Here is a 27,069-nt window from a genome sequence, read left to right as displayed (position 1 = left end):
GAAGAATTTAAAGAAAATCTACTCCTTACTTTGAACATATATAGACAATAAGAAATTAGTATTTTAATTTTATTTATATAGATTTATTGTAATGGGAAGCTTTATTAAAAAAAATTATTGGATGAATTAATTTTCTTGCTGCGTGTGTTTGTTAAATTAAATAATATCGTACAATTTTTGATTTAATCAAAGAATATAAGCTTAAAATATGAATTATTCAACTCAAATTACATTTCTCTTGTATTTAAATTTTGTAATTCTCATTCTTCTTTTCCTTTTCTATGCTTCCAACAGGAGGAGCACTACAATTAGATTTCGAATTCTACATCAGTAATTTAGATGAGATCAGAGAAGAAGATATGGTAAGGATATATATATTACATTTATTTTATTAATTTATTTGACCGTAAAAAAATAATATTATTTTCGAAAATTTATTAATGCGTAATTATAAAATGTACAATGATTCATAAATTTTATAATTAATATTTTTACTATATGATAGTTAAATTCGACTCTGTTTTTCTATATAAACCACTGAATGAATGTCTCAGAAGGATTTAAAATGTTTGTAAAATATATTTGAAGCGATGCAGTTCTTTCAAAAAGAAAAGAAAAGTAAGCATTCACAGTGAAATACTTTTATATTCACAATATAATAATAACTTTGAATATTCTATTCATGTTATTAATTTTAGATATTCAGTTAGAAGTCTACTTGTATTACCTTTCGCTGCTGAATTTTACTGCTTTATTACGTACTAGTCGTAGTACCTGTAGTGCGTATATTTGTAAGAAAGCGCAATATATATATATATATATATATATATATATATATATATATATATATATATATATATATATATATATATATATATATATATATATATATATATATATATATATATTCTTTATATCTAACGAAAGAATTTCGAATTCTTAAATTCATTTTTATGAGTTTTTAGGACCTTTATCTCTAATTAATAATAATTAATTGATTATTACTTTAAAGCTTCGAGATAAACGCCAAATTTAGTTTCGCTACTTGACAAATAAAAATTAACAAATTTATCAAGTAAAGTAAAATATTATCAGTGTATTCACGCTAATAAAAACACGATATGACAAACGAACAGATTAAAATTTTAAAAGTGCTAAAATATGTGATAATATTAGATGGGAGAGTTTAAGAAATTGATACAATTTCGAAAGACTGCACATTAAGTCTTTTGATTACTGCAAGTTAAAATCAAAATATTTCTCTTTTTCTATGCATGAAAATTAAAAATTGCCCCCCCCGTAACATTTACCCTGGCTGAAACGCGTGAATGAATATACGTGATTAAACAGTACAATATAGTCAATATTTCAATTAAAAAATGAAATTGATAAAAATTATGTTTAAATTAGCATTAAAAAAATCATTTAAACCAAAGAAAAATAGTATACAAAAATGAACTGTAAAAGAATTTTTATTAAAAATTTAAAGATGGTATAAAAATATTTTTTTTGCCCCGAGATTTGGTTTAAAATTATGGTGAAGAATTGCATAATCTTTTAACTGCTATTTCACGCTTTATAGAGAACCATAGAAACTGAATAGCACAGTTAATCCTTTTAGGTGGAAAGGGACGTGTGGGCCAAATTTCTTTCCAATCTTTCAAGGGATGTGGAATTGTATATGTATAGTCAAACAAACGGAACTTTCAATTTTATGAATAAACTAAATTTAATTTATTGCTTTACTGAATTTTCTACGTACTGCTGTTTTTGATGGGAGAGGGGTTATTATACAATTAATTTAGAAATTATGAATAATAACTAGCCAAAGATATTGCAATACAACAATAAAGAGATGAGCATAAAATGTAAATTCCTACCCAGATTAAACCTTTCAGTTGTTCAAGTTCACTTGAACAACGTGATTAGAACCTCAGATCCCGTGTTCAATTAAAAAGTGACATTCACCTGCCAGTGTATAAAACCTTTCTTAAGAAGGTACATCCCATTGTCTATAACGATTTTCACAACCATTGCGTTACCACCTAAGGTTGTGCGAGACGATATCTTGCGTAAGAATGTAAATAATTGTTTCTCATGTAAATATTTGAATTAACTTCCCAGGGAATCGCATACTAACCGTGGGCGATAAACCCCGACCCGCCTAAATATGCAGCTGCACTGAAGGATAAGACTGGAACTGATAATAACACGAGTATTATGTTCTGTTACATAAATGTAATCAACTGATAAAATCAAACCATACGTAGGAGATGACACTTACATAGACTCATCAAATATTATTATATTCTCAGGGAAAGCAAGAACATGCATATCTCCATGGAATGTTGCTCTCCCAGAATCTGTATTTTTATAACGCTGGGTAAAATTAAAAATTTGTTGTAATCAATCAAATGCATTGTAACTCAGATAGATTTTATAAATGTTTAACTGTTTTACTAGTGTGCGAATAAACCTAAAATGAATAAAAATCATTTAAGAGATCGATAACTTCGAATTTTATTTACAATCTAAAGTATAAGACAAATAATATTTTTTTTCTGAAGAATTCGCCAATATGCGTGTGATACTCTGTTACAACTTCCGTTAGTTAATCTGTGATAATCGTATCTAAGATATTGCTAACAGAATATCAGAAGGTGCAGATGGGGCATTTTTTATTATATAATAATATAGAAATTAAGAATAGTGTTTTTACATCACATTGCTTTTACTCATACAATTTTCAGTTTTAAATATCTCATTGGATTTTTGTTGTTGTTGTTGTTTCAGGACTTTGAATTAAAGGGGTTTGTTTCAGCTAAGTGGACAGACTACCGTCTCAATTGCAGCGATTTCTGCCCTATAGATAATTATATTTGCGCCAAATTCTTGTGGACTCCCAACATTCTCTTTGATGATGCGAAACAAGTCAGATCTTTCCCCGAGCGTGAAATGCTATTCAAAGTAAGACCACCAGCAGCAGTTTCTCAAACAACAGGGTACGTGTTTGTTTGTTTTTTCTTCTTTTGTCTAAAATATATTTTTATTTTTGAGAATGTGTGAGAAATATACATTCGAATTTTCATTCTCTTACTGCTGTGCTACAATTTTTAAACTTGACTCATTATTTTAACTCTCTCCTTCTTAAGATCATTCGAATTCAAGTACCTCAAATATTGGAATGCCCAATTTTCCCTCGCATAGAAAAAGGAAATTCTCAAAAATCGTAAGACAGCCTTTGTTTATGAGAGTTTGCTATTCAAAAGATTTTCCCAGCTTAGCTGATAGCTATTAAACAAATGTATGCTTAGGCATTGAGTGAATGGTTTAGAGATCAGAAAATCTTTCTGATCTCTAAACCATTCTGGGCGAGCATTTCTAATGAACAAAGTGTTGACTTCAGGTATTCAGTTAACCACATTTAAATTTGTTTGGTAGGAATTTGATAGTGATATTCAGGCATCTTGGATGCCTGCCATAGTTTTGTTGAAAGGGTGTTTGAGACCTTTCGTATTGATAACATTGATATTATTAGCACAGTAATTAGTTAAACAGTTATTTAACTAACATTTTTAATTTCATAATAGTGGCGTAAATTGTATTCGATTTAATAAATTAATTTCAAAACTTCATAAGATTAACAATAATTACTAAAAAGTAGAATTTAATTAAAAACAAGCCAATCTCACTTTTTAACACACTAACAAAGGCATAATTTTAAAAAATTACGATTTTTTCGGAGAAATTTTTTATTTATATAAAAATTTCAGAATTTTTTAAATGCCTGAATAAAAACAACAACTATAAAATTGCTTTGAAATGAGTGCGAAAGTGAAAATCAGTAACAATTTGCAACGAAACGAAAGTGCAAGTTCTTTCTAGACTTTTTTGTCTACTTTTATGATTTAATGCATTTCGTATTGTTTCGAAATAGAGCGGATATCGATCCTTTTCCGTTTGCTCAGTTAGGTTCAACATACTGTAGAAACTTCCAGGTTTGATATTCTGATCTTGTAGTAAATTTCATACACAATACACTCGAAAGTATCTGGCCTAACGTGGCAGAGAGCAAGCCGAATAGGCCGGAGTTCTATGAAATTATTCTTTTGCTCACCAATATCAGAAGACATAATTTTTATAACAAAACTCACTGTTAGAATACACATTTTCTCCCTTCTTATTGAGTACAAAACCCTCCATTTACCCCAAGCCAAGCAGAATGTGAACGAAGCCGCGACACGGTGAATCATAAAAGCAGTTGCCGGTAACGTGTCGAGTTAAAATAGAAGGCTCTGTACTGGTTGTTTATATGTGTTAATATACTGCACTGCACATTTATTTTAAGAATTTATTAGAGAAAAAGTAAGTTAATGGATATAAATTGTTCACATTTTAAATTAAATTCTGTTATAATTAACTTCCCGCCAGGAAACGTAAACAAAACTTTAGAGTAAATCGTTGGCCTAATTCTTAAGAAAATTGACTCAAATTGATTTTATTTTTTACTGAAAAATGATTACGCAGATACGAAAAGGTAACCCTAAGATAAGAGCCAAAATTTACAGTTTTTAGTTTTTGAAAAATTCTTAATGATGACTGTTTCTGCATTTTAGCTCGCAGTAGACGCCCTCTTCCAATGCCTTGTAATATTGCCAATGCAATACCTTGCCTTCCTCATTTAATGAGGTTAAAAGAAAACTTGGGCGGATAGTCGCGAACCGGGTACTCGGGAGTATATTGTATGCAATTTGTTGCATTGTTGTGTTATCGCTCTTGCATACCTACTAATAGATTAATAGACAGTCAATTTGTAGATGAATTCGATCGAAAATATGATATAGTTCAATAATATTTATAATGATTCGATATATGAATTCGCCCTTACGAGTCAAGACCATATACTCTATTTCATTTGTTTAGCTTTTTCATTTTTTTTTAGTTATTTGAGTTCATAGTCAGGCATAATTATATATCTAAAGTTTTACTTAATGATGTAGACAAACAAGAAGCTTCAAAATTTCGAGATAAATATTTTTAACGATAACAGTGCTTTCTTTCGGTATGCTTTACCTATGAATAAACAGAAACAAACCCAATAATATATGGCACTTAAAAGTTGTGTTCATGATTTTATTTGAATCATTGGTTGTTGAAAAGATATGCACGTTTCGAATTTAAAGCTGTTAAAGCTTAGAAGTTACCATAACAACAGACGCATTTATATTAGAAATTCTATTCTTGTAAATGCATTAAATGAAGAAATGATTGTCTTATTCTTAAGTTCTAGAGACAAATTTTCGAAAAGGGTATTATGGACATTCGATTTATTTGAGCTGAAATACGTATTGATTTGAAAAAAATATATCTGCAGTCGAATGTTTTATTTATAATGTACTGATTAGTTAATGCCAAAGGGGAAATTTGAGAAATTTATATACAGAAATGAAACATTTAAATTCGAATTTGGGTGATTTTTAGGAGGATTAAATACAAAAAAGTAAATTTCTGAGGCTTTTTTTTTTATCAAATTAAAATATTACTTTAAAATATTTTAGTTAATGAGCCGATAAAATATTTTCAGAAAGAAAAAATTGAAAAAAAAAAAGAATAATTGTATAGCAATTTTGAACTCACAATGTGTTGCAAAATCATCTTGTCACAATAGAAAAGGTGGTAAAGGGTACAAAATAAAACCAAATTCAAATATTGCGGCATAGAATATATATTCGGAATTGTCATGTTTAATAAAGAGTTCAAAAATAGTGTAAAGCACAGAGAAAAATGGAAAACAAGAAAATCTTTCAAGGATTTCTAGTTTTAAACGCTCAAAACAAAAGCATTGCAAAAATTGCAGATGTGTAATGTTACATTGCTTAATAATGCATGATGTGTCAGTCTCGGATTCGAAAATTCTCTGCTCTTCAGCGCAGAGAATATATATTCAGCGCAGAGAGAGAGAGCGCTCCAGGGCGCATTTATTTCGTCATAAAAAAGATGACAAGATAAATGAAAGGAGTAGATGTTTATATTTAGCAATAGGGGTAATTTAAATTATCGCGGAATTAGGAGGCATAATAACATCTAATCTTTCTGCGTAGCACATATTACCTAAGTACAATAGTCTAAAAGTAATAATCTCGCGATTCTGATATGTACAGTATACTTTTTAAAACTCTAGCTGTCTTGCATACTGCAGTTTCCTGTTACAATATAATGTGACGATGAGTTCTTTCTCGAAGTTGATAAAGAAAATTACAATTATTATATATTGCATTTTGCAATTTCCTGTTACAATATAATGTGACGATGAGCTCTTTCTCGAAGTTGATAAAGAAAATTACTACAATTATCACATATTGCATATTGCAATTTCCTGTTGCAATATAATGTGACGATGAGCTCTTTCTCGAAGTTGATAAAGAAAATTACTACAATTATTATATATTGCATATTGCAATTTCCTGTTGCAATATAATGTGACGATGAGCTCTTTCTCGAAGTTGATAAAGAAAATTACTATCATTATTATATATTGCATATTGCAATTTCCTGTTACAATATAATGTGACGATGAGCTCTTTCTCGAAGTTGATAAAGAAAATTACTATCATTATTATCTATTGCATATTGCAATTTCCTGTTGCAATATAATGTGACGATGAGCTCTTTCTCGAAGTTGATAAAGAAAATTACTATAAATAATATCTATTGCATATTGCAATTTCCTGTTACAATATAATGTGACGATGAGGTCTTTCTCAAAGTTGATAAAGAAAATTACTATAATTAATATCTATTGCATATTGCAATTTCCTGTTGCAATATAATGTGACGATGAGCTCTTTCTCGAAGTTGATAAAGAAAATTACTATCATTATTATATATTGCATATTGCAATTTCCTGTTACAATATAATGTGACGATGAGCTCTTTCTCGAAGTTGATAAAGAAAATTACTATCATTATTATCTATTGCATATTGCAATTTCCTGTTGCAATATAATGTGACGATGAGCTCTTTCTCGAAGTTGATAAAGAAAATTACTATAATTAATATCTATTGCATATTGCAATTTCCTGTTACAATATAATGTGACGATGAGGTCTTTCTCAAAGTTGATAAAGAAAATTACTATAATTAATATCTATTGCATATTGCAATTTCCTGTTGCAATTTAATGTGACGATGAGCTCTTTCTCGAAGTTGATAAAGAAAATTACTATCATTATTATATATTGCATATTGCAATTTCCTGTTACAATATAATGTGACGATGAGCTCTTTCTCGAAGTTGATAAAGAAAATTACTATCATTATTATCTATTGCATATTGCAATTTCCTGTTGCAATACAATGTGACGATGAGCTCTTTCTCGAAGTTGATAAAGAAAATTACTATAATTAATATCTATTGCATATTGCAATTTCCTGTTACAATATAATGTGACGATGAGGTCTTTCTCAAAGTTGATAAAGAAAATTACTATAATTAATATCTATTGCATATTGCAATTTCCTGTTACAATATAATGTGACGATGAGCTAGCTCATTCTGGAAGTTGATAAAGAGATTATTATAAATAATACTTTTCATGCTCTTCCCCAAAAAGAAAAAAATGACAAACTGGTAAAAAAAAACATCTGGAAAATCTGGTTAAAGAAAATGACAAATCTGGTAATGATATCTTTTCCATTAAGCAAATATCTGCTTTTGGTAACGTTTGCAAACTTTTCATCGCCTGGTTTTTTAATGAACTTATTAAATTCAAATAAAAATAATTTTTACAACACCTTATGAATTTGTTATCGTTCCGTGAATTCAGTTGATGAATTAGAAGGGAATTTAAAGGATGATTAAACAAAGAAAGAATCATTATTATTAAACCAACTTGACAAGGTTTAATGTTAAACTATGCCCTCTCGGTATAAAGAAGTATCTAAGGTTTATGTAGAGAAAAAAATAAAAAAAGAACTCAATATACTAAATTTACTGAAAAAGTCCAAAATAAAAAAGAAGTTAATGTACTAAATGTGCTGAAAAAGTCCAAAACAAATTTCTTAGTGGCTAATGAAGGCACTTTTAGTCAGTCCTAATCAAACTGATATCTTGCCTTTGATGTTGTAAAAGTTTCAAAATTTTCCTACTTCTTGCCAAGAATAATATTTTGGCACAAAGTCTGTAAGCAGTAATGTTCCTAGGTTGGATTTAATGAAATAAAAGATTTTAGTAACTGGCAGTGGTTCTGATTATCGCCTTCAAGACGCAACAATGAATACATAAACTGAATTTCTGGAAGTAGGCCACAAAAGGCCTACATTCCAAATAATAAACTGGTTAACTTTTGGAATGAACTATTCGAAAATTCGACCAATGTACGTGTCTCAGTAATATAGTAAGAAAAGTAGGGAAATGGGATGTTTTTGTAGTTACATAATAAATAGTTTTCTACCATTACACGTAAAGGCAGAAATCAGATATTTCTTGTAATTATTTTTATAATTAAATTCATGCCTTATTATAAAGTTGAAAACTTACTAAATATATATTGCATTTTAAAATACAAAATGTATTTGTTCAGAAAGATTAAATATGTTATGTCAAAAATATTTAAGTAATTTTTTTTTTACAATAGCACAATTGTTAGGAAAATATTAAAATGAAAATTACCCTATTGAAATGATGCACTAAAACTGACCTAACGATTTTTTGAAAGCTATTGATTTAATACCAATTAAGTAAATTCCTCTTTACGCATATACCTGTAAGATTCAAGCTATGCAGATTTTTATAAGAAAAACCGAAAAAGAAAGCGCTATATTATCGTAACATATGAGCAGTCATTTACTTCCGCCCCGGGCACCTCAGATATGAGGATGAGAAGCTACCGACATGGTGATTGATTCTCGCCACCTCAGTGGATACAGAAATGATGGGGGTCTGCTACCTCCTACCGATGACAGAACATGCTTCCCACGGGAAGTGTTGTATCGTGGCCGGTGATTGCCTTTAGGGCTCAACCTCAGTTCCCACCAATGCTGTTGCGGCGTTTCGGTCATTAAGATTTATCCGCCTACCTTAGGGCCGGTCGAGGTATCCAATTTGTGATGAGCAGTGTCTTAGTGAATGGGGAGTAAGAGGTGGTTATGCCTATTTTATCTTACTCCAAAATTTATATTTCTTTAAATGAAACATAATGAAAAGACGAAGAAGTAAAGCCAAATCCCGGTCGCCATCTATATTTACCAATTCACTTAAAACTGGCAGGGAAAAATAAATAAAAATACATTACGTGGCTCAAGACATCTGTTACCTGTACATTACATCAATGTACAGGAGAAAGTCGAGGGAAGAATATTCCCACTGGTTTTAGTTAGTATCGTCTTATAGTGATTTCAGTTGAAACAAAATAGTTGTAACTTTTCATTGTATAGTAATTTTCTTTTATTTAAGGCATGTGATATATCTTTAAATGTGTATCTTCATTTTGTAGGTACATGTTTAAAGTCGGATGTAAAATGGATTTCGGAGATTATCCATTTGATACACAGAAATGCATATTTTCAATACGACTACGTAAGTACAAGATGTTATTTGCATGAATCATCAGAAGTTTTATAAATTTGTGTAGCTCCTAAATTTGTTCAATAGAAATCTTATGCTATAAAAGAGTATAGCATAAATATTAAGAATAAAGGAAATTTTTTTTCTTAATTTAAAGCTATGGATTTATTTGTTTTATAGGAAGCATGGTTCCTCTCTTATTTAAAAAATGAAGAGCGAAGGGAGAGGCAGGGAAGTGGAAGGAGGTCAAAATTGCCCTGAAGGCAAAAATGCATGCTTAGGTTTTATGAATAGAATTGATTCTGAAGTTATTGATCATCAGATTTTTAATCAAAATTTTACGTCTGTAAATATTCAGGGTTCCTATATATGTTGAAGATCCATAAAAGAGCTATCTAATGGTATGTACCTATCTAGGCATCCAAGGCCGTCTGAATGATAATCATCACGGTATCAATACGGGAACTTAATGACCCACAGCGATACTCAATTTTAAGATCCATAATCAGTTATAGATTAATTCGTCCTATATCTCCCATCATCAGAGTGGAGGTAAATTATCTCAGCCCCATACCATTACCATCCCAGCAAAAATGTAAATCAGTTATTTAGATATGATATCTCATTCCCGCACCCATGGTGCAATCGTGGTTCGTTTCCTCAATGTTTAAATGGTCATATCAAGAATAAGTTTCTCCTTTTATATCTCTGTAATATTTTTGTAGTAAACACATTTTGTGTAAAGACAAACTCTCATATTTTGGATTATCTTGCAGTAGACCGATTCAGACTGACTTTGATTCCTTAGTTTAGATGGTTGAATTTACAAAAGACTTCTCCTTTCATTACTCGTGGATACTCCAGAAGTGTAATGCATCCTATACTTACTTTCCTAGTATACTGACATAATGGTACATAATTTGGATCTCTTCCAGAGACCGATTCAGTGCCAATTTATTTCTTCAGCTTAAATGGTTATAATAAGCGGAATTTTCCTTTCGACTTTCTTGAATACTCAAGAAATATAGCACATCCTGTTCTTACCTTCCCTATATTATCACGTAGGTAATTTAGTATGGAACTCAATGACACACTCAAGAAGTAGAGCTAAACCAATTTATTAACTCAACTCTGAACTCAGAACACAGTGACTGATAGATCTTCTGCTTTTATACTAGCAGGGAAAGTTCCAGAATACTTTTCTGGGGACAATAAGAAAAGCCCAGAACACTTATCTGGTAAACTAAAGAAACGACCAGAATCTTCTGGGACATGAAATAAAGGGAGACATAAAATCAAGGAATTAAATATTTACATAAACTGTGAATCGCATTGTCTCTAGCGGGATTCGAACTTAAGATCTCTTGAACATGAGATCAATGCTATGACCATTCGGCCATGGAGAGTCAACTGCCTCTTTTCAATGCAGCAATATAATGAAGATCACCACACAGGTTTTGAAATTCTTCCTAGTTGACTGACTGAGTTCAAAATTTGATACTAATTGTCTTTTCAGGTCAAGACAACATACTAAGATCCATTTGCCCATCTTGTAGGCTATTGAATTATCACTTTTATATACATACAAAGTCAAAAATATTACGCAGCCATAGAAGGATTTCGTCTTAAACTTAATACTGACTTAACCATGGGTGATGAAACTATCTATTTATATATCTCTGTAAGTTTGTGAGATGTCAATTTTCTATGCACACTTCCGAACAAGGTTCCCATTGATGAATGTCACTCAAAATGTAAAACAAATTTAAAAAATCCTGTTTCAAGCCCTCATACTGATTTCTAACATAATCCGATATCTTTCCAGCCCAGTGATCACAGATTGTCAGGCAAGTAGATGGACAAGAACATTTTTAAATGTTCTTTCAGATTCGTGTTACATTCTAGAATGTAACTATTAATATAAGTCTGGTTGTTTTGAGTTATCTGAAGATTATAAAAAAGTTTTCCTTTTTAATACTACATATGCGAGAAAAAAAGCAGTCGTAGAGTTATCCTGTCGACTTTTTTGCATACCAATAAAATATGATGAAATTTATGCTTCTAGTTTAGTGATTAAAAGTAAGTACATATTTTGGACCAATAATAATGATACGCATTTCATCCAGTTTAGTCCTAGATTGAACGTAAATGTAACACTTCCTTTATCGAATTGGTTGTATTTTGCGTATGAAAGAGTAGAGAACATTCCAGGGCATTTCATCTAATCTTCAGAATCTAGAAGTCGAATTTTTTTATGCTTTTTATATTTGAAATACGAAAAAGCCAAGAATTTATAGCCTGGAAATTTCTAAACTTTGCGCCTTACTATATATATATAACATATATGTAACACTTCTTTGAAAATATTTTTTATTACTTCATAACGATAAACAAGTTTATTTTTTAACTGTAAAGGTATTCTGAACATAATAATGAAAATGGGATAATTTTTTTACCAAATAATTTGAGTTATTTCGACATTTTAAAATTAATTTAATGATTTTTTTTTTCAATGAGAATAATGTCTTATCGTTCTGTTGTTCAAAATAAAAAGAACCAGACAGGACTGAGCTACTATTTAGCTCATATTGCCTAAGTAGTTGAAAAATCTATATTTATTCTCTATTCCAGTGCTTTATAAACTTCGCCTATTTATAAATCTGCCTTGATTAGAAAATTTTCATGATACTATTTTCTTCCACATTTTTTTTCACGCAATTCAATTCGAAAAATAAATAAGAAATGATAAATTAATAGAAAAAAATTATAACAATTATTCAGAAAACTTTAATGTAATATTTTGATGCAAGAAAATTTTCCTTAATTATATCTTCTCATAAATGATGAAAAGTCTTCCTGAGATTTAAAGACTAAAAAAAAATTGAACTTTCATACAGCACTGCTGCCATCTATGGGATTAATTTTGACCTAAAAATAATAGAGAAAATGGAATGCATTCAATGTCTTGATTTTTTCTTTATTACTTATACAAAAATAAATAGAATAATAGCAAATAAATCATTGATAAAATTAATTTTATTGCAGAATACATCATTTTTTTTTGTAAGAACACAAGCAAAATTAATTAATAACCAGGAAGACAAAATGATTTGGTTGCTTACTATTTTAATTGGAACTTTATTTAAATTATATGACTTCATTTATAATTTTTTTAATAAAACCTTGTTTTAAATACTTTTTTACACTATAAAAATAAGAAAAAAAACTAAAATACAAGTGCATATTTAAATATATATTTTAAAAGACTCTCGTATCTTCCCAGCTTCTGAAGATGGAAAAAAATAAATTAATTAAAGTTCGGAAGTCATTTTTATTATTTCTTTACTCTATTAAATAAGTTCAAAAGTCATTTTATTAGTTAAAAATAGTGCAAACATTTATAGAAATTTATATAAGATCATCGTTCATAGTGTAAATGAAATTGTTTTCACTATTGTTAATTAGCTTTTGATTAAATGCCTTTTTTTTGTGTGGAAAATGAAATAGGTAAAATTTATATTCAGATCTTTACAGTTATAAAATTGTATCTATACATAGCTTTCAACCTAAATATCGCAACAATTATTAATAGAAAAAATTTGAATAGATTTATTTAATTTTTATTGTAAACTGACTATAAAACGTTTAATTTCACAGGCAGTTTGAAAAAATGTACATACTCCACTTAATAACTCAATCGTAAACTCAAAGCTAACTGGGTAAATTTGCGAAATAAGCCATTTTTATCTTATAACTTGAGGAAGGAAGGAACTCTTTCGTATTAGCTGAATTCTGTGGCACCTCATCAAACACATATTAAACTTAAAAAAAGAAATGAGGCAAAAAGATCGAAATGAAGATAACAACCTTTCAGGGACGAAGACATATATCAAGCTGCCATCTGCGGATGAAAACAGGAGATATTTTCATATTTTGTAAATTTTTAACATCATTAAATTTCATGAATTCCAAAAATATTACATCAAAATATGATTAATTCTAAAATAAATTAGACAAAATATGATCAGAATTTAAAATACACCCAGCTAATGAGCTTCATGAAAATGCAAAAGTTTTTGATAGATAGCAAGAAAGAGACAGAAAGCAAGTTTTAAATTCACTAAGAAATGACCAATCTGTTGAAGTGTATGATCATGATAATGTTTTCTGGAATAAAGATAAGCAGTTGTAGCAGAAAACAATTCTAAGTTATATTCTTATAAATCATACTTAAGACAGTAGGTGTGTTTGTTTATTGAATTTCGCTTATTTTAATGCTGTTCCATCTTATTATTCCAGACATTTACGATAGTAGCAATTCTTGTCAGAAATGCCTATAATTATCAAGTGTTTGACATCAACAAGATAGGTTTTGAACACTGAATATAGTGTTGTGAAATGAAATTGCTAAAAATTAATTTGGATGTTAAAACTTTTAAAAAAATTAACCAATCTTCAATTTATTTTTTTTAAAAATGATATCATGAAATTATATTAAACTGGGACAAGATGTTTTATTTTAAAGCAGAGGATCAGAAGAATTGTAGCTGCCTTGTAATAGATGGCAGCACCTGTAACAGATGGCAACGATATTTTTCGTGTCTTTATAAATAATGACGCTCAGCCAAGAAAATTATTGTCTGTGCGTCTCGTTCTTAATGCTAGAAATATGATCAGCTTAATTGACAATATTTGAAGCATTAAGACATATGATAAAACAAAATATAGCATCTCCTTGTGCTATCATTATGCTTGTTCCTAAATGTAAAAAAAAAATTATAAAAATAAACGCTAATAAATAACTTTAATTTTAGTTATAGGATTTCGCTACAGGAATCAATTGCTATTAGCACACGATATTGTACATTATTTACCGATGTTATTCGATATTATGAATGTATGAAAATACCATGCAGACACCGTAACAATGTTGTTAGACGCTTTGTGTTAACAAGAATTCGTATTTCAAGTTGAAATTTGCTTAAACATGTCACTTACGTTTAAATTGACAAAGATTACTTAATTGATAATAATTATACAACTTGTAACTTTTTCCATTATGTCTGTTTATATTATCACTGATGTTAATAACATTATGATATCGTAGACATTCTTCATTCCATGCTGAATGTAACACTTTCTAATGATTGATTTCTACCTCTTTCAGTAAACACGATCGACTCCGTCATTCACATTCAGTGGAACACCAATCATTCCAAACCTGTTTTGCTTTTAAACAAAATCGAGCCTCCCCAGTTCTATTTGAGGACGCCGTATGAGAGTTTACGGTTCTCCAAAAGCGTTAATGGTAAAGATAAAGTTCTTTTTTCTTTAATCTTATTTGGAATCAATTCAATTTTTCTATTTATACACAAATAAATATAGCATTCATAATAGTATTTGCACAAAAGAATTTTATGGATATTTTCTCTAATTATCAATTATACTACCTCCAATTGGAAGCTGGGTATCTTCTTCCACGACAACATAGTTTTAGCTAAGTTGTGTGAAGCGAAAAAAAATGACTCTTTTCTTGCTTATGTACCGGTAACAGGAGGTACTGAGAAATGAAATAATGTAACATCAAAACAATGTTTTATAATCTATTTTAAGCTACTGAAATCAGAGGAGGAAAATTTTGCTATAAAGAAGAAAATACAAGCTGATGACTGTCGGAAATAAACAAATATAATATTTTTATATTTCCAAAAGAATAAACTCAGATGGATTATAATTTTGTACAGAAATAATATTAGGGATTGGAAAAATCTCTTATCATTGATTAGGATATGCAATTCTATGCAAAAATACGACTACACAAATTATCTATGAGCTGAAAAATAGTAAAACGCATATTTAAATAAATTTGTTTATATCACTCCATTTCGAAAAAAATTAATTTTAACTTTTACATAACAATGCCTGCTTTAATACAAGATCACTCTAATTATATATACACAGGTATTTATTCTCAGCCGGAAAAATTTCTTTACATGATGTAAATAATTAAAATTCAAAGTCTGTGAAATAATAAATGAATTTCAGAAAAAATTATAAATTTTAATTTTTTATACAGTCTGCAAGTTCTATGACTTACAGAATAAAATATTTTTGACACACTGAGGAAGATCCACTAAGCAGAGCACCGTGTGTCTATCAAGTGACAACAGATTGGCCAAAAATAATGAACTTCAAAGATTCATAACTCGATCAGTTTTATTTACATAAGAGTAACAAAAGATATAAAATCTGGTCTATTTATTAATAATACAAAAGTCAACATTTGACATTGTTGCAACAAATATATTCAACAATTGGCTGACTAATCATTTGAGATTTAAAGAAACAATTTCAGCTTAAAAGAAATTACAGGACCGTTTCAATCTCTTTAGAAACATCCCTTATTTCTGAAAAAGCTAAATATCCAAAAATTATCTAAAGAAGAATTTTGCTCCATGTCAAGATATATTTGTAAAATGCATTATGAGTGACAGATAAAGTTTAGTTTATAGATCTGAAATTGACCAAGTTTTTCTTTTTGGGATTTATTCAAAGAGATGCTGTACTGATGTACTTAGCCTATATAGTTCTTATTACTTCTAAATAGTAATAATTTTATTGACTCAAATGCTGTTAAGACATCGAATTATTTATAATTTATTTTATTTCCGTTTCAAATACATTAATTATCTTTTAAATTATTCTTGTGTTGGGTTTATTAACAGAAGATGCCAGATGCATTTAAATGCAACTTTTTCATTGAATCACCTGCACAGAGAATAACCAATATTGTATAAGAATATTATGAAATGTAATAAAAACATTTAACAAATATTTTTGTATTAGCAAGAATTATTATTAATTATTAATTATATTTTACTTATTTTTTTTTAAATTTTTGAAAAACGTTTTTGAACTTAACATTTGGTGAATGTAATTTTGAGTACTTTTAACCATCATACTAATTTCATTTAATAATCATATAGGCCGTCTCAAAAACCTTGACAGTAGCTTTTATTCTTTAAATATTAATCATATTGTAAATTACAAAGTTGCGTAAAAAAAGGTGCAAAATGTTATGAAATCGATAAAAATTTTCTGGGAATTTAACTTAAAAAAATACAAAATTTAAATTTTTATAAGGACCCCATACAAAAAAAAATTCTCACTGGCTAAAATATGACCCATCCTCTAATAAAGTCATGTACAAAATTTCAGAATTTTATCTTCAAAATTCTCAAAGATATGTTAAAACAAAGTTGGTGAAGGGTCAATCACAAATTAAAATGCAAATGTTTACATCTTCTGTGTAGATGACGCGACGCAGGAATGCATCATAAAGAAATAAAATATGTTTCATATCTTTAGTTTTAAATACAAATTTTAAAATGTATACTTCCTGAAAAATACTTTAAAATTTTATACCATAAATTACAGAAAATAATTTAAAAATAGCACAGTCAATGAACTTGTAAAAAAACTTAGAAATTTTTGCATATGCAAATATATGCCTATGGATTTTTTTTGTGAGGTCGTTTAAGAACGGTGGTTTATTTGTCACCTCCCTTAAATAAAACAGAATTGTAACAACGCATTTTAGAGAGTTGTCGTGACATCACCGAACAAGAACTTGATAGAGTGTACAGAAGTGTCATTAGCAGAATGCAGCTCTGTATTGGCATGCATGGAAAACATTTTGAACAAGTTACGTAATCTTGCCTTTAAGTTATTATTTCTACAAATATTTAATACTTTAGAACCAATAAATAGAAAAATTATTTTTTTTTGTTAATTTGTGTACGACCCCCAAAACACGAACATCCGACATGATTTTTCCTCTTTGCGAACTCATATCCAGACATCGAAAAGTGGTTTGAGTCAGCATTTATGTAGTTTCATATCTTTGAGATTCCTTGTGATAAAATGCTGAAATTTTGTGCATGAGCTTATTAGAGGATGGGACACATTTTACTCATTGGGGATTTTTGTGTACGGGGCCAGTATAAAAATTAAAATTTTGTATTTTTTAAATTTTAATCCCCTGAAAATTTTAATCGATTTCATAACATTTTGCATCTTTTTTTACGGAACTTTGTAATTTACAGTATAGTCTATGAACAATATTTAACAAATAAAAGCTGCTGTCAAGGTTTTTGAGACACCCTGTATAATTGCTAGTTCTGTCGAATACCTGTAAAACCGTTGACATATTTAAGTTGCTCTTTTCCCAGTTGAATTTAATATGATTTATTTCTGTCCCTTTTAAAATTCTATGCTTTAAATTATGTCGTTGCTGATTTTAACAAATCGTTGGACCCACAGTTTTTGTTATTGTTGTTGCTTTTGAGTGCAAATTGAATCGTGCACTTTGAGTCACCAAATAAAGTCAACAAAAGAAATTTTTCGTATACTGAAATTTTATTTTGCAAAGATTTTAACTAAGTATTCTTTTATCTATTTAATTTTTGGATCGCAAATAATTTATTTCTTCAATTTTCTTTATTTTATCCTTTTAAATTCTGGTGTGTTTTTTTCAGGTTATAGGTACATTCTTGACGTAAACATCATTTTAGTGCGTCGTCTGACAGGCAGCATCATCAACATCTACGCCCCTTCCTCTCTCATCACGGCCGTGAGCTGGGTAACATTTTGGTTGCGCCTCGAAGCTGCCCCGGCGAGAGTTTCACTAAGCATCACTTCGTTGTTAACTCTGTGCACCCAAGTGAGTTAAATCTCTCTCTTTTTTTTTCTTTTCTAAACACCAAACTAAAGCATTCTAAATTAAATTAAATAATTTACTCATTCGTATGTCTAGTTTAAAGAAAAGATTACGCAAGAATTCCTAAAAAATTGCTACCCTTGATATTTCCTATAGACTCTTATATGAAATTACAAAGGAGATACGAAATGGATGTATATTATTAGTGAAATCGTCTAAATAATTATATATAATATTTAAGAAATTTAAAAGTTTTATATGGTCTCACTATTCAAAAACTTCCCGCAAATATAATGTGTCTTTTTGCCAGAAATTCTGGCATTCTTTGAAGCTCAAAAGAATTCCAACGGTTTGCATTATAACTCATAAACGATACTTCGAACACCAACTTTTGTTTGAGTCAATTTTATTAATATTGCATCCTTAACATGTTAATTAAACTGATTGGGTCTCATATGGACTCAAAGGATATCTATTACTATTTTTAAAAAAGAAGTTATTATCTCGTAATAAAGCAGATTTGAAAGAAATTTGAACCTTCAGAACCTAACACTGCATGTTAAATTTGATTCATCAGCCTGTTTATTTTTTAAATACTATTGATACAGCAAAGATAACACACACACACACACACACACACACACACACACACACACACACACACACACACACACACACACACACACACACACACACACACACACACACACACACACACACACACACACACACACACACACACACACACACACACACACACACACACACATTTTTTTTTTTTTGTTAATAGAAATAAAGGACAAAAAGCACAAGGCTTGTTTTACATAGTTGCTAGCTCTTTTAAGAATATCCGTAGCTTTATTAAGAGTATTCGTTGTTTATGTCAACGGTTTTATTGCCATTATGGACTTTGATTTTTTGTATTAACTTTTGACTCTTTAGAATAATATTTTTGTTTGGAACTACATTATTGTCATTATTATTACATCACAGCTTTACTAGGTTTTTATTTCATTTTATTTTGTATTCTTTATATATGCTTTTATAGCTTAATTTAAATATTTTTTATTGATTTCATATTGAAAGTATAGACGGTGAAATTGAGACGGTTCTATTGTTAGAATTAAAATTAGATCTCCAATTACACCAGCAATAATTGATTATCATAATTACACAATATTGTTATAATAAAGGCAAAAATCGTTAGAATTACCATTTTTCCTTTATAGTTAACATGTTTATCGCTCCAAGCATCTTTCTATACAAACAAAAAACTTTCTATACAAATTTTTCCATTATATTTCTTTACAAAAAATATTTTTGTTTTGAAATAAACACAACGGACTATTCATTTTTTTAAACAGATTTGAAATATATTTTCTTTTACAGGTCACGCCACCTAACATTAAAATAGTGGAAATAATACAATAAAAATCCGATGATAATTCAAATCGAATGATAAATAATAAAATATTTTTTTTTCTTTTTTTAATCAATAATTATATTTTTCTGCGTTTATGGAAACAAGTTTGCATGCCAGAATTAATTTTTCGAACACCATCGAATTTTACAAGAATGAGCATTTATAAAAAATTTAATACTAATTTCTATTATAATTTTATAATACTAATACTTTTATAATTTTATAATATAAAATATAATACTAATACTAACTAATTTCTATTATACAAATACAATACTCATTTCTATTTATAATTTTAAATCCCCAACTCTAATTGAAACGAAATTGAACTGAAAGTTTAGAAAAAGAAGTGAGCGTTCATTAATTTATTAGTTAATGAAGTATTATTTAAACGAATTTTATGCTTCATTTTGAAGTTTTTTTTTTATAATTAAGAGTACTTATTTATCCCCTAAAAGTAAAAAACTAAAGCACGCTTCAAACATTTTTCGGAACCGTGCATGTACGCATACACAAATACAATATCAAAAGAGATTTACAGTTATACCACAAAATATGGTACTGTTATAAGCTTGAGTCGTCCATTTATATTTTATATTTAAAATATATTCTTAATTATATAACAGAAAGAAATGCTCAGAAAATGAATTTAATATCGACACAATGAGCATAAATATAAATCCAGTAAAAAAGCGCAAGTAAAATGCATTATAAAATATAACGAAAGATATTCTTAAAACTGTTATACTTAAAGAAAAATTCTGTACCAAAAATATAGGGTAGAAAATATTTACGCTGTAGCATGTTCCGAAGTTTTTGAGAAGAAACGTTTAAGTTTTGTCTAATTCTTAATTATAAATATAATAAAAATTCTGGAAAATACTTTCTTAGTGAATTCATAATTCATCTTTTAAAACTTTTATATTATTTAAAGAAAAATTTTAACACAAAAATAATTGCGTAGAAATCACATTATTTGGAATGTGTTACGCTCTGATGGTATTGAGGGGAAATTTTGGCTAATTTTTAATTACAATGTAATAAAAATTCTTGAAACTATTTTCTTGTTTTCGAGGAAATAATTATTAGCAGAATTTCATAATTCTGAGTTCAGCGAAATTTGCACATTCCATCACGCAATTCAAAGGTAGTAAGTATCCAGACACTGAATAGCATCGTACTAAAAGCTTGAGTTGAGTTTAGTTATATTAACGTCCCGTTGTAAAGCAACACTAGGGCTATTTTGGGACGGACCTCATAATTTTGAACCACGGTCAGATGACGAGGACGACACCTGAGCTGGCAACCCACTCTCCACGCCACTTCACACCAGCGGGAGGACGTTTGGCATGACGGATTTAATGTGCAACAGACCCCCTTACACGACGGTTCTTCGGTGGAATCGGGTCTCGAACCTGAAACCCTACGGCTCACAAGCCGAGACCTTACCACCAGGCCACCGCGGCCCTCTAAAAGTTTAAGATTCCCAAGTATTCACTACACCTAATTTTAGACGTTTAGTGGTAGTAAATATTATGTAACAAGTATAAATTTGTTAGATAAAAAAAGCTTTCAAATGTGAATGGCTTAAGAAACCAAAAGAATTTTATTCCTTGTAAATTACTAATAAGTTCCGATTCTTCATCATGTTCAACTTTTTATTTAACTGCTCTACACTAAATTCTTCTTATTATTATTTAATTCTCAATGTAATATTCCAATTCTTATGTTGTGAACAGGTTCAGTTCAACAAATCTCAACTTCCACCTCTCAACTACATCACCGCCGTAGATATTTGGCTGTTTGTGTGCATTTTTCTGGTATTTTCAACACTGGTTGAATTTGCTATCTCTTACAACACCTACTCAAAAACAAAAGTGAGTTTTTATTTTATTGCGCAATTTTTTATCTTTATTATAGAAACTTGATGAATTATTTGAAGCGGAAATTTTCTCAACTCACGTGATGACCATGACTGTGTTAATTTATACCCATGTGACACAAATCAAATGCCCCTCCCATATTATTTTTAAATTAATTGAATGAAAAAAATTCAAGAAGGAATGGGACATTACAGAACAGTGTATGATAAATTGCAGTTAAATGTTAAATGTGTGCACAGGTCCATGACCTCCATGAGACTTCGACGTCACATGTTAATTGGCTAGTCGATAGTGTCCCGTTGATCTATTGATTTTGGCACACTTTTGCCGTTTCTTAGTTAGCGGGATATAAATTTGTCAAGTTTTCAAAACGAAAGAAAATGCAAAAGAGTCTCGTATATCGTGCTTCTAAACACCATATATTTGTGTAACTAGATCAAAAAATTGAAACGAATTTTGATCCATCCTCCTGTTAACACAAGATATAGTACAAGGACTGTTTATTTTAAGAGAAGAAAACAAAATGAAATCATTTCCAAAAGAGATCCACAGACATTGTTGCTTTTCGACTTAATCGCTGTAAAAACGCAGGCATTACTCACTTATGTGTACCAGGCTACCAATCCCCTCTTCGAAGAACCGTGCTATCAGTGACGTGAGATATGCTTTAGCTTTTGAAGTCCTCTTTAATTTGTCCTCCTCAACAATTTAATGAATAAATCAAAATCACTCGTCTCTAAGTCACTTTCTCAATGCAGGAAACATGGGTTCAAGGCTGTTGAAACAGATCTAGTTCAAAGAGTTAATCACATGATTAAAATTGCGACTTTGATGAATAAATGTTTAGACAATCCTTCACCATCTTCTTAAAAAAAACTCAATCTTCCACTAGATTAAAGGGAATTTTCAAAGAGTGCCAAAGCTCACCTCACACTCCTTATGGTAGCGTATTCCTAAACTTTTCTCAATAGATATGATAAATGCTTCAATCTCCATGTCGATTATGACTAAAAATAATCATGTTTACACGTATATGTTCAATAGTCAGCCACTACATTTATTTCTTTACTATTGGCTTATTTTGCGATACATGGGAGCTTGAAAAGAGAAAGATATCTCTACAAAATGGTTCGATATTCTTAAATATCGAACAACAATAATACACTATATCGTGAAATATACAATAATACATAGACATTATAATGAACTACTAGATGGTCACAATACTCTTATGAAAATATCGTAACAATATTGTTGAGCATTTTGTGCTAATAAAATAATGCACGTAAGATAAATTTATCTTCATAATTTTTAATTAAAAAGCAAATATATTCACTTACCGTTTATTTATGAAGGAACAGTGGGCCCAATGTTTTTAAAAGAAGCAGCATCTCTTTGGCAATACGCGCAGTTACAAATTAGAGACGTGTTTGAATATGCTTCAGTTCATTCAATAACGTATGTATAATGGAATTTCCTATTACATGGAAGATATTCCTCGCACTGTACGGCCTTTCACAGATTTTATTCATTCTATAATGAAAAAATGAAATAAATACAAACATTCATTCTATAATAAAAAAATGAAATAAATACAAACATTTTTCTACTATTTATACGATTCTAAGACTGATCAACACAAAATGAGTAAATGGAATATGAAATCGATTTCTAGGTGTTAATCGTGATGGAGATATTCATGCCAAGTGACGTGCAATGTAATTTTAGGAATAGCATAATTGCATCATTTGACAAGTTCTATTTTCCGTTAATCTTATAACATCGGATAATTTTTTTATTATTATTTTTCTCATATTTGTTTATTGTGTGAAATGTACTGATACTATAATCCGTCAAATTGTATCAGATAATTAAGATATAATTGACGAGAGAGAGATTCTGTCCTTTTTTAAAATGTTGAAGTTCTATTCTGAAAACTTTTATTCCTTTTCATAGGAATCAGAAGCAAAAGCTGATTCTCTTTTATGTGATACAAGTTTTAGTTTCCTTTCTCCTTCATTTTTGAATTACGTATTATACGGGTGGATTCTCCTTCCCATTTATTTTACGGAAAATAAATAAGAAGAAGAATCAATCTAAATTATATACATATAAAACTGAATTTCCGTTTGTTTGTTTGAACCTTATGCAATCTTGCAGCTAGCTCTTGAGGGATTCATGCGACATATGAAGCGCATATTTCTTGATATCTGGGAAAATGAACTACTCTATCAAAAGGTTTCTACGGCTTTCTAAAAAAGATAAATGTTTGTAAAATGTTTTGACCTTGTTCCGTTACTACTTCAGAACGTATCACTGGACTAAAAAAATGCCGATAATAGCATAGAAACTTCGTGATTCTCGTGCAATCAATTACAGATTCTAAATTCTACAGAAAAAAAACTCCAAGAAATCTTTACATATATGCTCTAAAAGTATCAGTTATCCGGCAAGATTAGTAATTTAAAACATCTGAAAATATTTTAAGTGTTTGAATGTAAAAATTGTACTTCGTAAAAAACATGCATAACAGATAAAACATGGACGAAATATATTATGTTCCCGCATAAAATTAGAGTTATCTTAAAAATACCCTTTTTTTTTCATTGCTTTAGATGCACTATTTTTAAATATTGATTTAAAATTGTTTTTTTTTTTCAATTTCTTGAATGAATCACATGAAACATTATTTAAGAAATCATATTGCGTTTTAACAATGTTAAAATATAAGAAACGGCTTGAAGCTATTTTTTAATTGCAGTTTATAGGCCTTTAGTTGAGAAAAAATTTGTAAACAGTGATAATATTCATAAATACCTTATTTTTCAAACAGAAACTTATAATTCAGAATTGCGGAATGAATAATGGCATCTCAGATGTGCGAACAAAACAAAAATGATATGCTGTCACAACTGAATTTATTATTTATCAATAAATAAGTAAATATATTGTTACGAATCTGTGATGCTGCTTCCCAGCATAGCTGGTTCCATAGGAGGTCCCAGAGCTTGGCGACAAACTTGGCGACCATTTGGCGACTTGGCGAAGAATTTGGCGCCTTTGGCGCCAAAATAGATTATACCTGAAATATCGAAAATTTTCTCGAGCCGTCCAGTAGGAACGGAGATACAACTCGAACGTTCCTGATTGGTTGAGAGGCTTCTAGCCTCGCCTCCTGAGACCTATAAAAGGAAGCAGCCGCAGCTGCCGGGCAGTCGTGGGCCAGTGGAGTCGAAGAGTAGTCGGGATCGACGGTAAAGAACTGGCCTTCCAGAGATAAGCGGAGCAGCAACGGAGTGAAGCTAGTGCTGAACTAAGCTGAGCGCTACTGTCTGCAGTAGAGACTGTTGTATACGGCACGTCTCGGCTGAAGATAATCGTCTTCTGTGCTGTATATAGTTGTCGTCTTTGTGCTGTCTGTCTTCGTGTAAATAAACGTCGTTGTTTTATTTTCTACTGCCACCTGGTGATTGAGCGTTCTTCACACCATATAACTCCCACTATCCAAACAAACCCCGGAAATTTCGTAACAATATATATATATATATATTGTCAGAGCTCATATTGCCATATACTTGTTATCATTTGATTTTATAACATTTTTTGTACTTATCTATTGATAAATATAGATTTTAGAGTTTCAAAGCTATTCTCATAATATTAAAAATGAGAAAAATGAATTATTTACTAAGGTCGACATCCGCATTTAAGGGTTAAAACTCAATATGTGATAAGAGCTTTACATGACGTTTCACGTATTTCATTATCTTTTGCACATCTTTCAGACTTTTCTCAACTTTCATTGGACTATTCCTACAATCATCGGTATAACAGGTTTGATAGTTACTTCCTAAAGGGGTTTCATGTGCTTATTTCTATCATTCAAAGCTTATTTACTATTTTTCAGACAAGCGAAATTCAAGACTACAGATCAGAGGACAATATGAAACAAATACTGAACTCTAAAATATGGATCTTACAGATAAACCGGGAGGAAACCACACCACGGGACAATACACCTCGATGGTCATCTATGGTAAAGAGGTTCTCGGATTGGTTATGTAAAACGCCATCTGATGAGATCTCCAGAATGGATGTTGCCAGCAGAAAATTATTTCCCTTTTGCTTTTTCCTGTTTGCTTTTATATACTGGGCACATTACTTGAGAATTTACAAACGCGAATGAAGATAGAAAAGTATTATCGATTATTTTTTATTAATTCTTTTCTGATTTCTTCCTGTTCTGATCAAAAAAATTCCATTTATATCTAAAAGTCGCACAAATATTTGTAAATGTTCTACATGTGTTGTCAAGAATTTTAAATGAATTTTCATCATGTTCTTATTGTTCATTTGAGGTATTGTGTCAGTATGTATAGTGTAAAATGAAACATTTTGACCACTTGCGTTGGACAGACGTGCACCTTACGTCGAAATGTTTTTGTCACTAAATTGTTAAAGACTCGTTGTACACATCGGTAAGGAATTATCGACAAATAGACTGAGATTGTTTGCTGGAGTACAGTTAACACTCTTAGATCGAAAGTGAATTCATTTAGAAGATATATATCTTTTTCTTATTTTTATAAGGTATCGGATACTTCGTTCCGGTTTCGCCACGAATTACAGTGGACTGTTTTGGAATATGCATCTGCGAATATTTTGCCAACGCAAGTGGTAAATGTTTGAAATAAAAATATGTCTAAGTATTCAATGTTTGTCTTTTGATATGTGTGAAATTATCTGTCATGTATCGTTGCTGCTATGACATTATACTTTTAAAACATAAATGTATACATTAATAAATAAAAGAATACTAAAATTCATTGAAACATTCATAGAATTTTTATATGATTTTTTAAATTGCTTTTATTGATTTATCCAAATCAACAGTTTGAAAAGATTCTCCCTTGTATTTAAACTTACAAAACCATTTGGCGTTCTGTGAAGTTAAGAGTTTTAAGTGGTGTATAATTTCATTCCATTCTTATTGCCCATTGGAAAGGTTACTACAATTTGTACATAGTAAATAAAGTATTGAAGCATTGAAATGTGAGACGATCTTTCTTTTCTAACTACTGTTCTTGTTTCTTTAAATTGTTAGTAACTCATGGCTGGGCCAAGCGGGATGAATGGGAACAAGAAGTAATTGGGAAAGATATCTACGCTGAATACTCATAAAACTTTAACGAAGTTTGTATACCCAACTCAAGGAACTTTAGAGAAAGGAGTGAAACAATTATGCAGTGCTATATTATAAACTTTTATTTTCTTTAATCGAAATTTTTTCCAGAAAAAGTGAAGATAAAACTTTCGAAACTTTCTTCGTTTCTTACACCGTCTAGATGCAAGTTAAGATCTGATATTATATGTATCTTAGATCGATAGAATATAACTGTTATGAAGTCAATTTATCTTTTCATTTTCGTTTTTGGAATTTCTTTTAAGGAATAAGTTGGCATTCTTAATTAATTCTTA

The 27,069-nt window shown here is 29.8% G+C and overlaps 1 protein-coding gene across 1 annotated transcript; it reads left to right on the top strand.

Annotated features, from left to right (window-relative positions):
* The first annotated feature begins 281 nt into the window (after positions 1-281).
* On the top strand, positions 282-26,281 carry LOC129972734 (glycine receptor subunit alpha-3-like). The gene is made up of 7 exons (XM_056086976.1): positions 282-362; positions 2,794-3,002; positions 9,496-9,578; positions 14,734-14,874; positions 18,104-18,288; positions 21,448-21,585; positions 25,499-26,281. The coding sequence occupies exons 1-7, from the start codon at positions 282-284 to the stop codon at positions 25,775-25,777; spliced, it is 1,116 nt and encodes a 371-aa protein (XP_055942951.1). The 3' UTR covers positions 25,778-26,281.
* The last annotated feature ends 788 nt before the right edge of the window (positions 26,282-27,069 follow it).

The sequence above is a fragment of the Argiope bruennichi genome, chromosome 6 (assembly GCF_947563725.1).
Source record: "Argiope bruennichi chromosome 6, qqArgBrue1.1, whole genome shotgun sequence".
Classification (NCBI taxonomy): Eukaryota; Metazoa; Arthropoda; class Arachnida; order Araneae; family Araneidae; genus Argiope; species Argiope bruennichi.
This window is presented reverse-complemented; position numbering and strand designations above follow the sequence as displayed.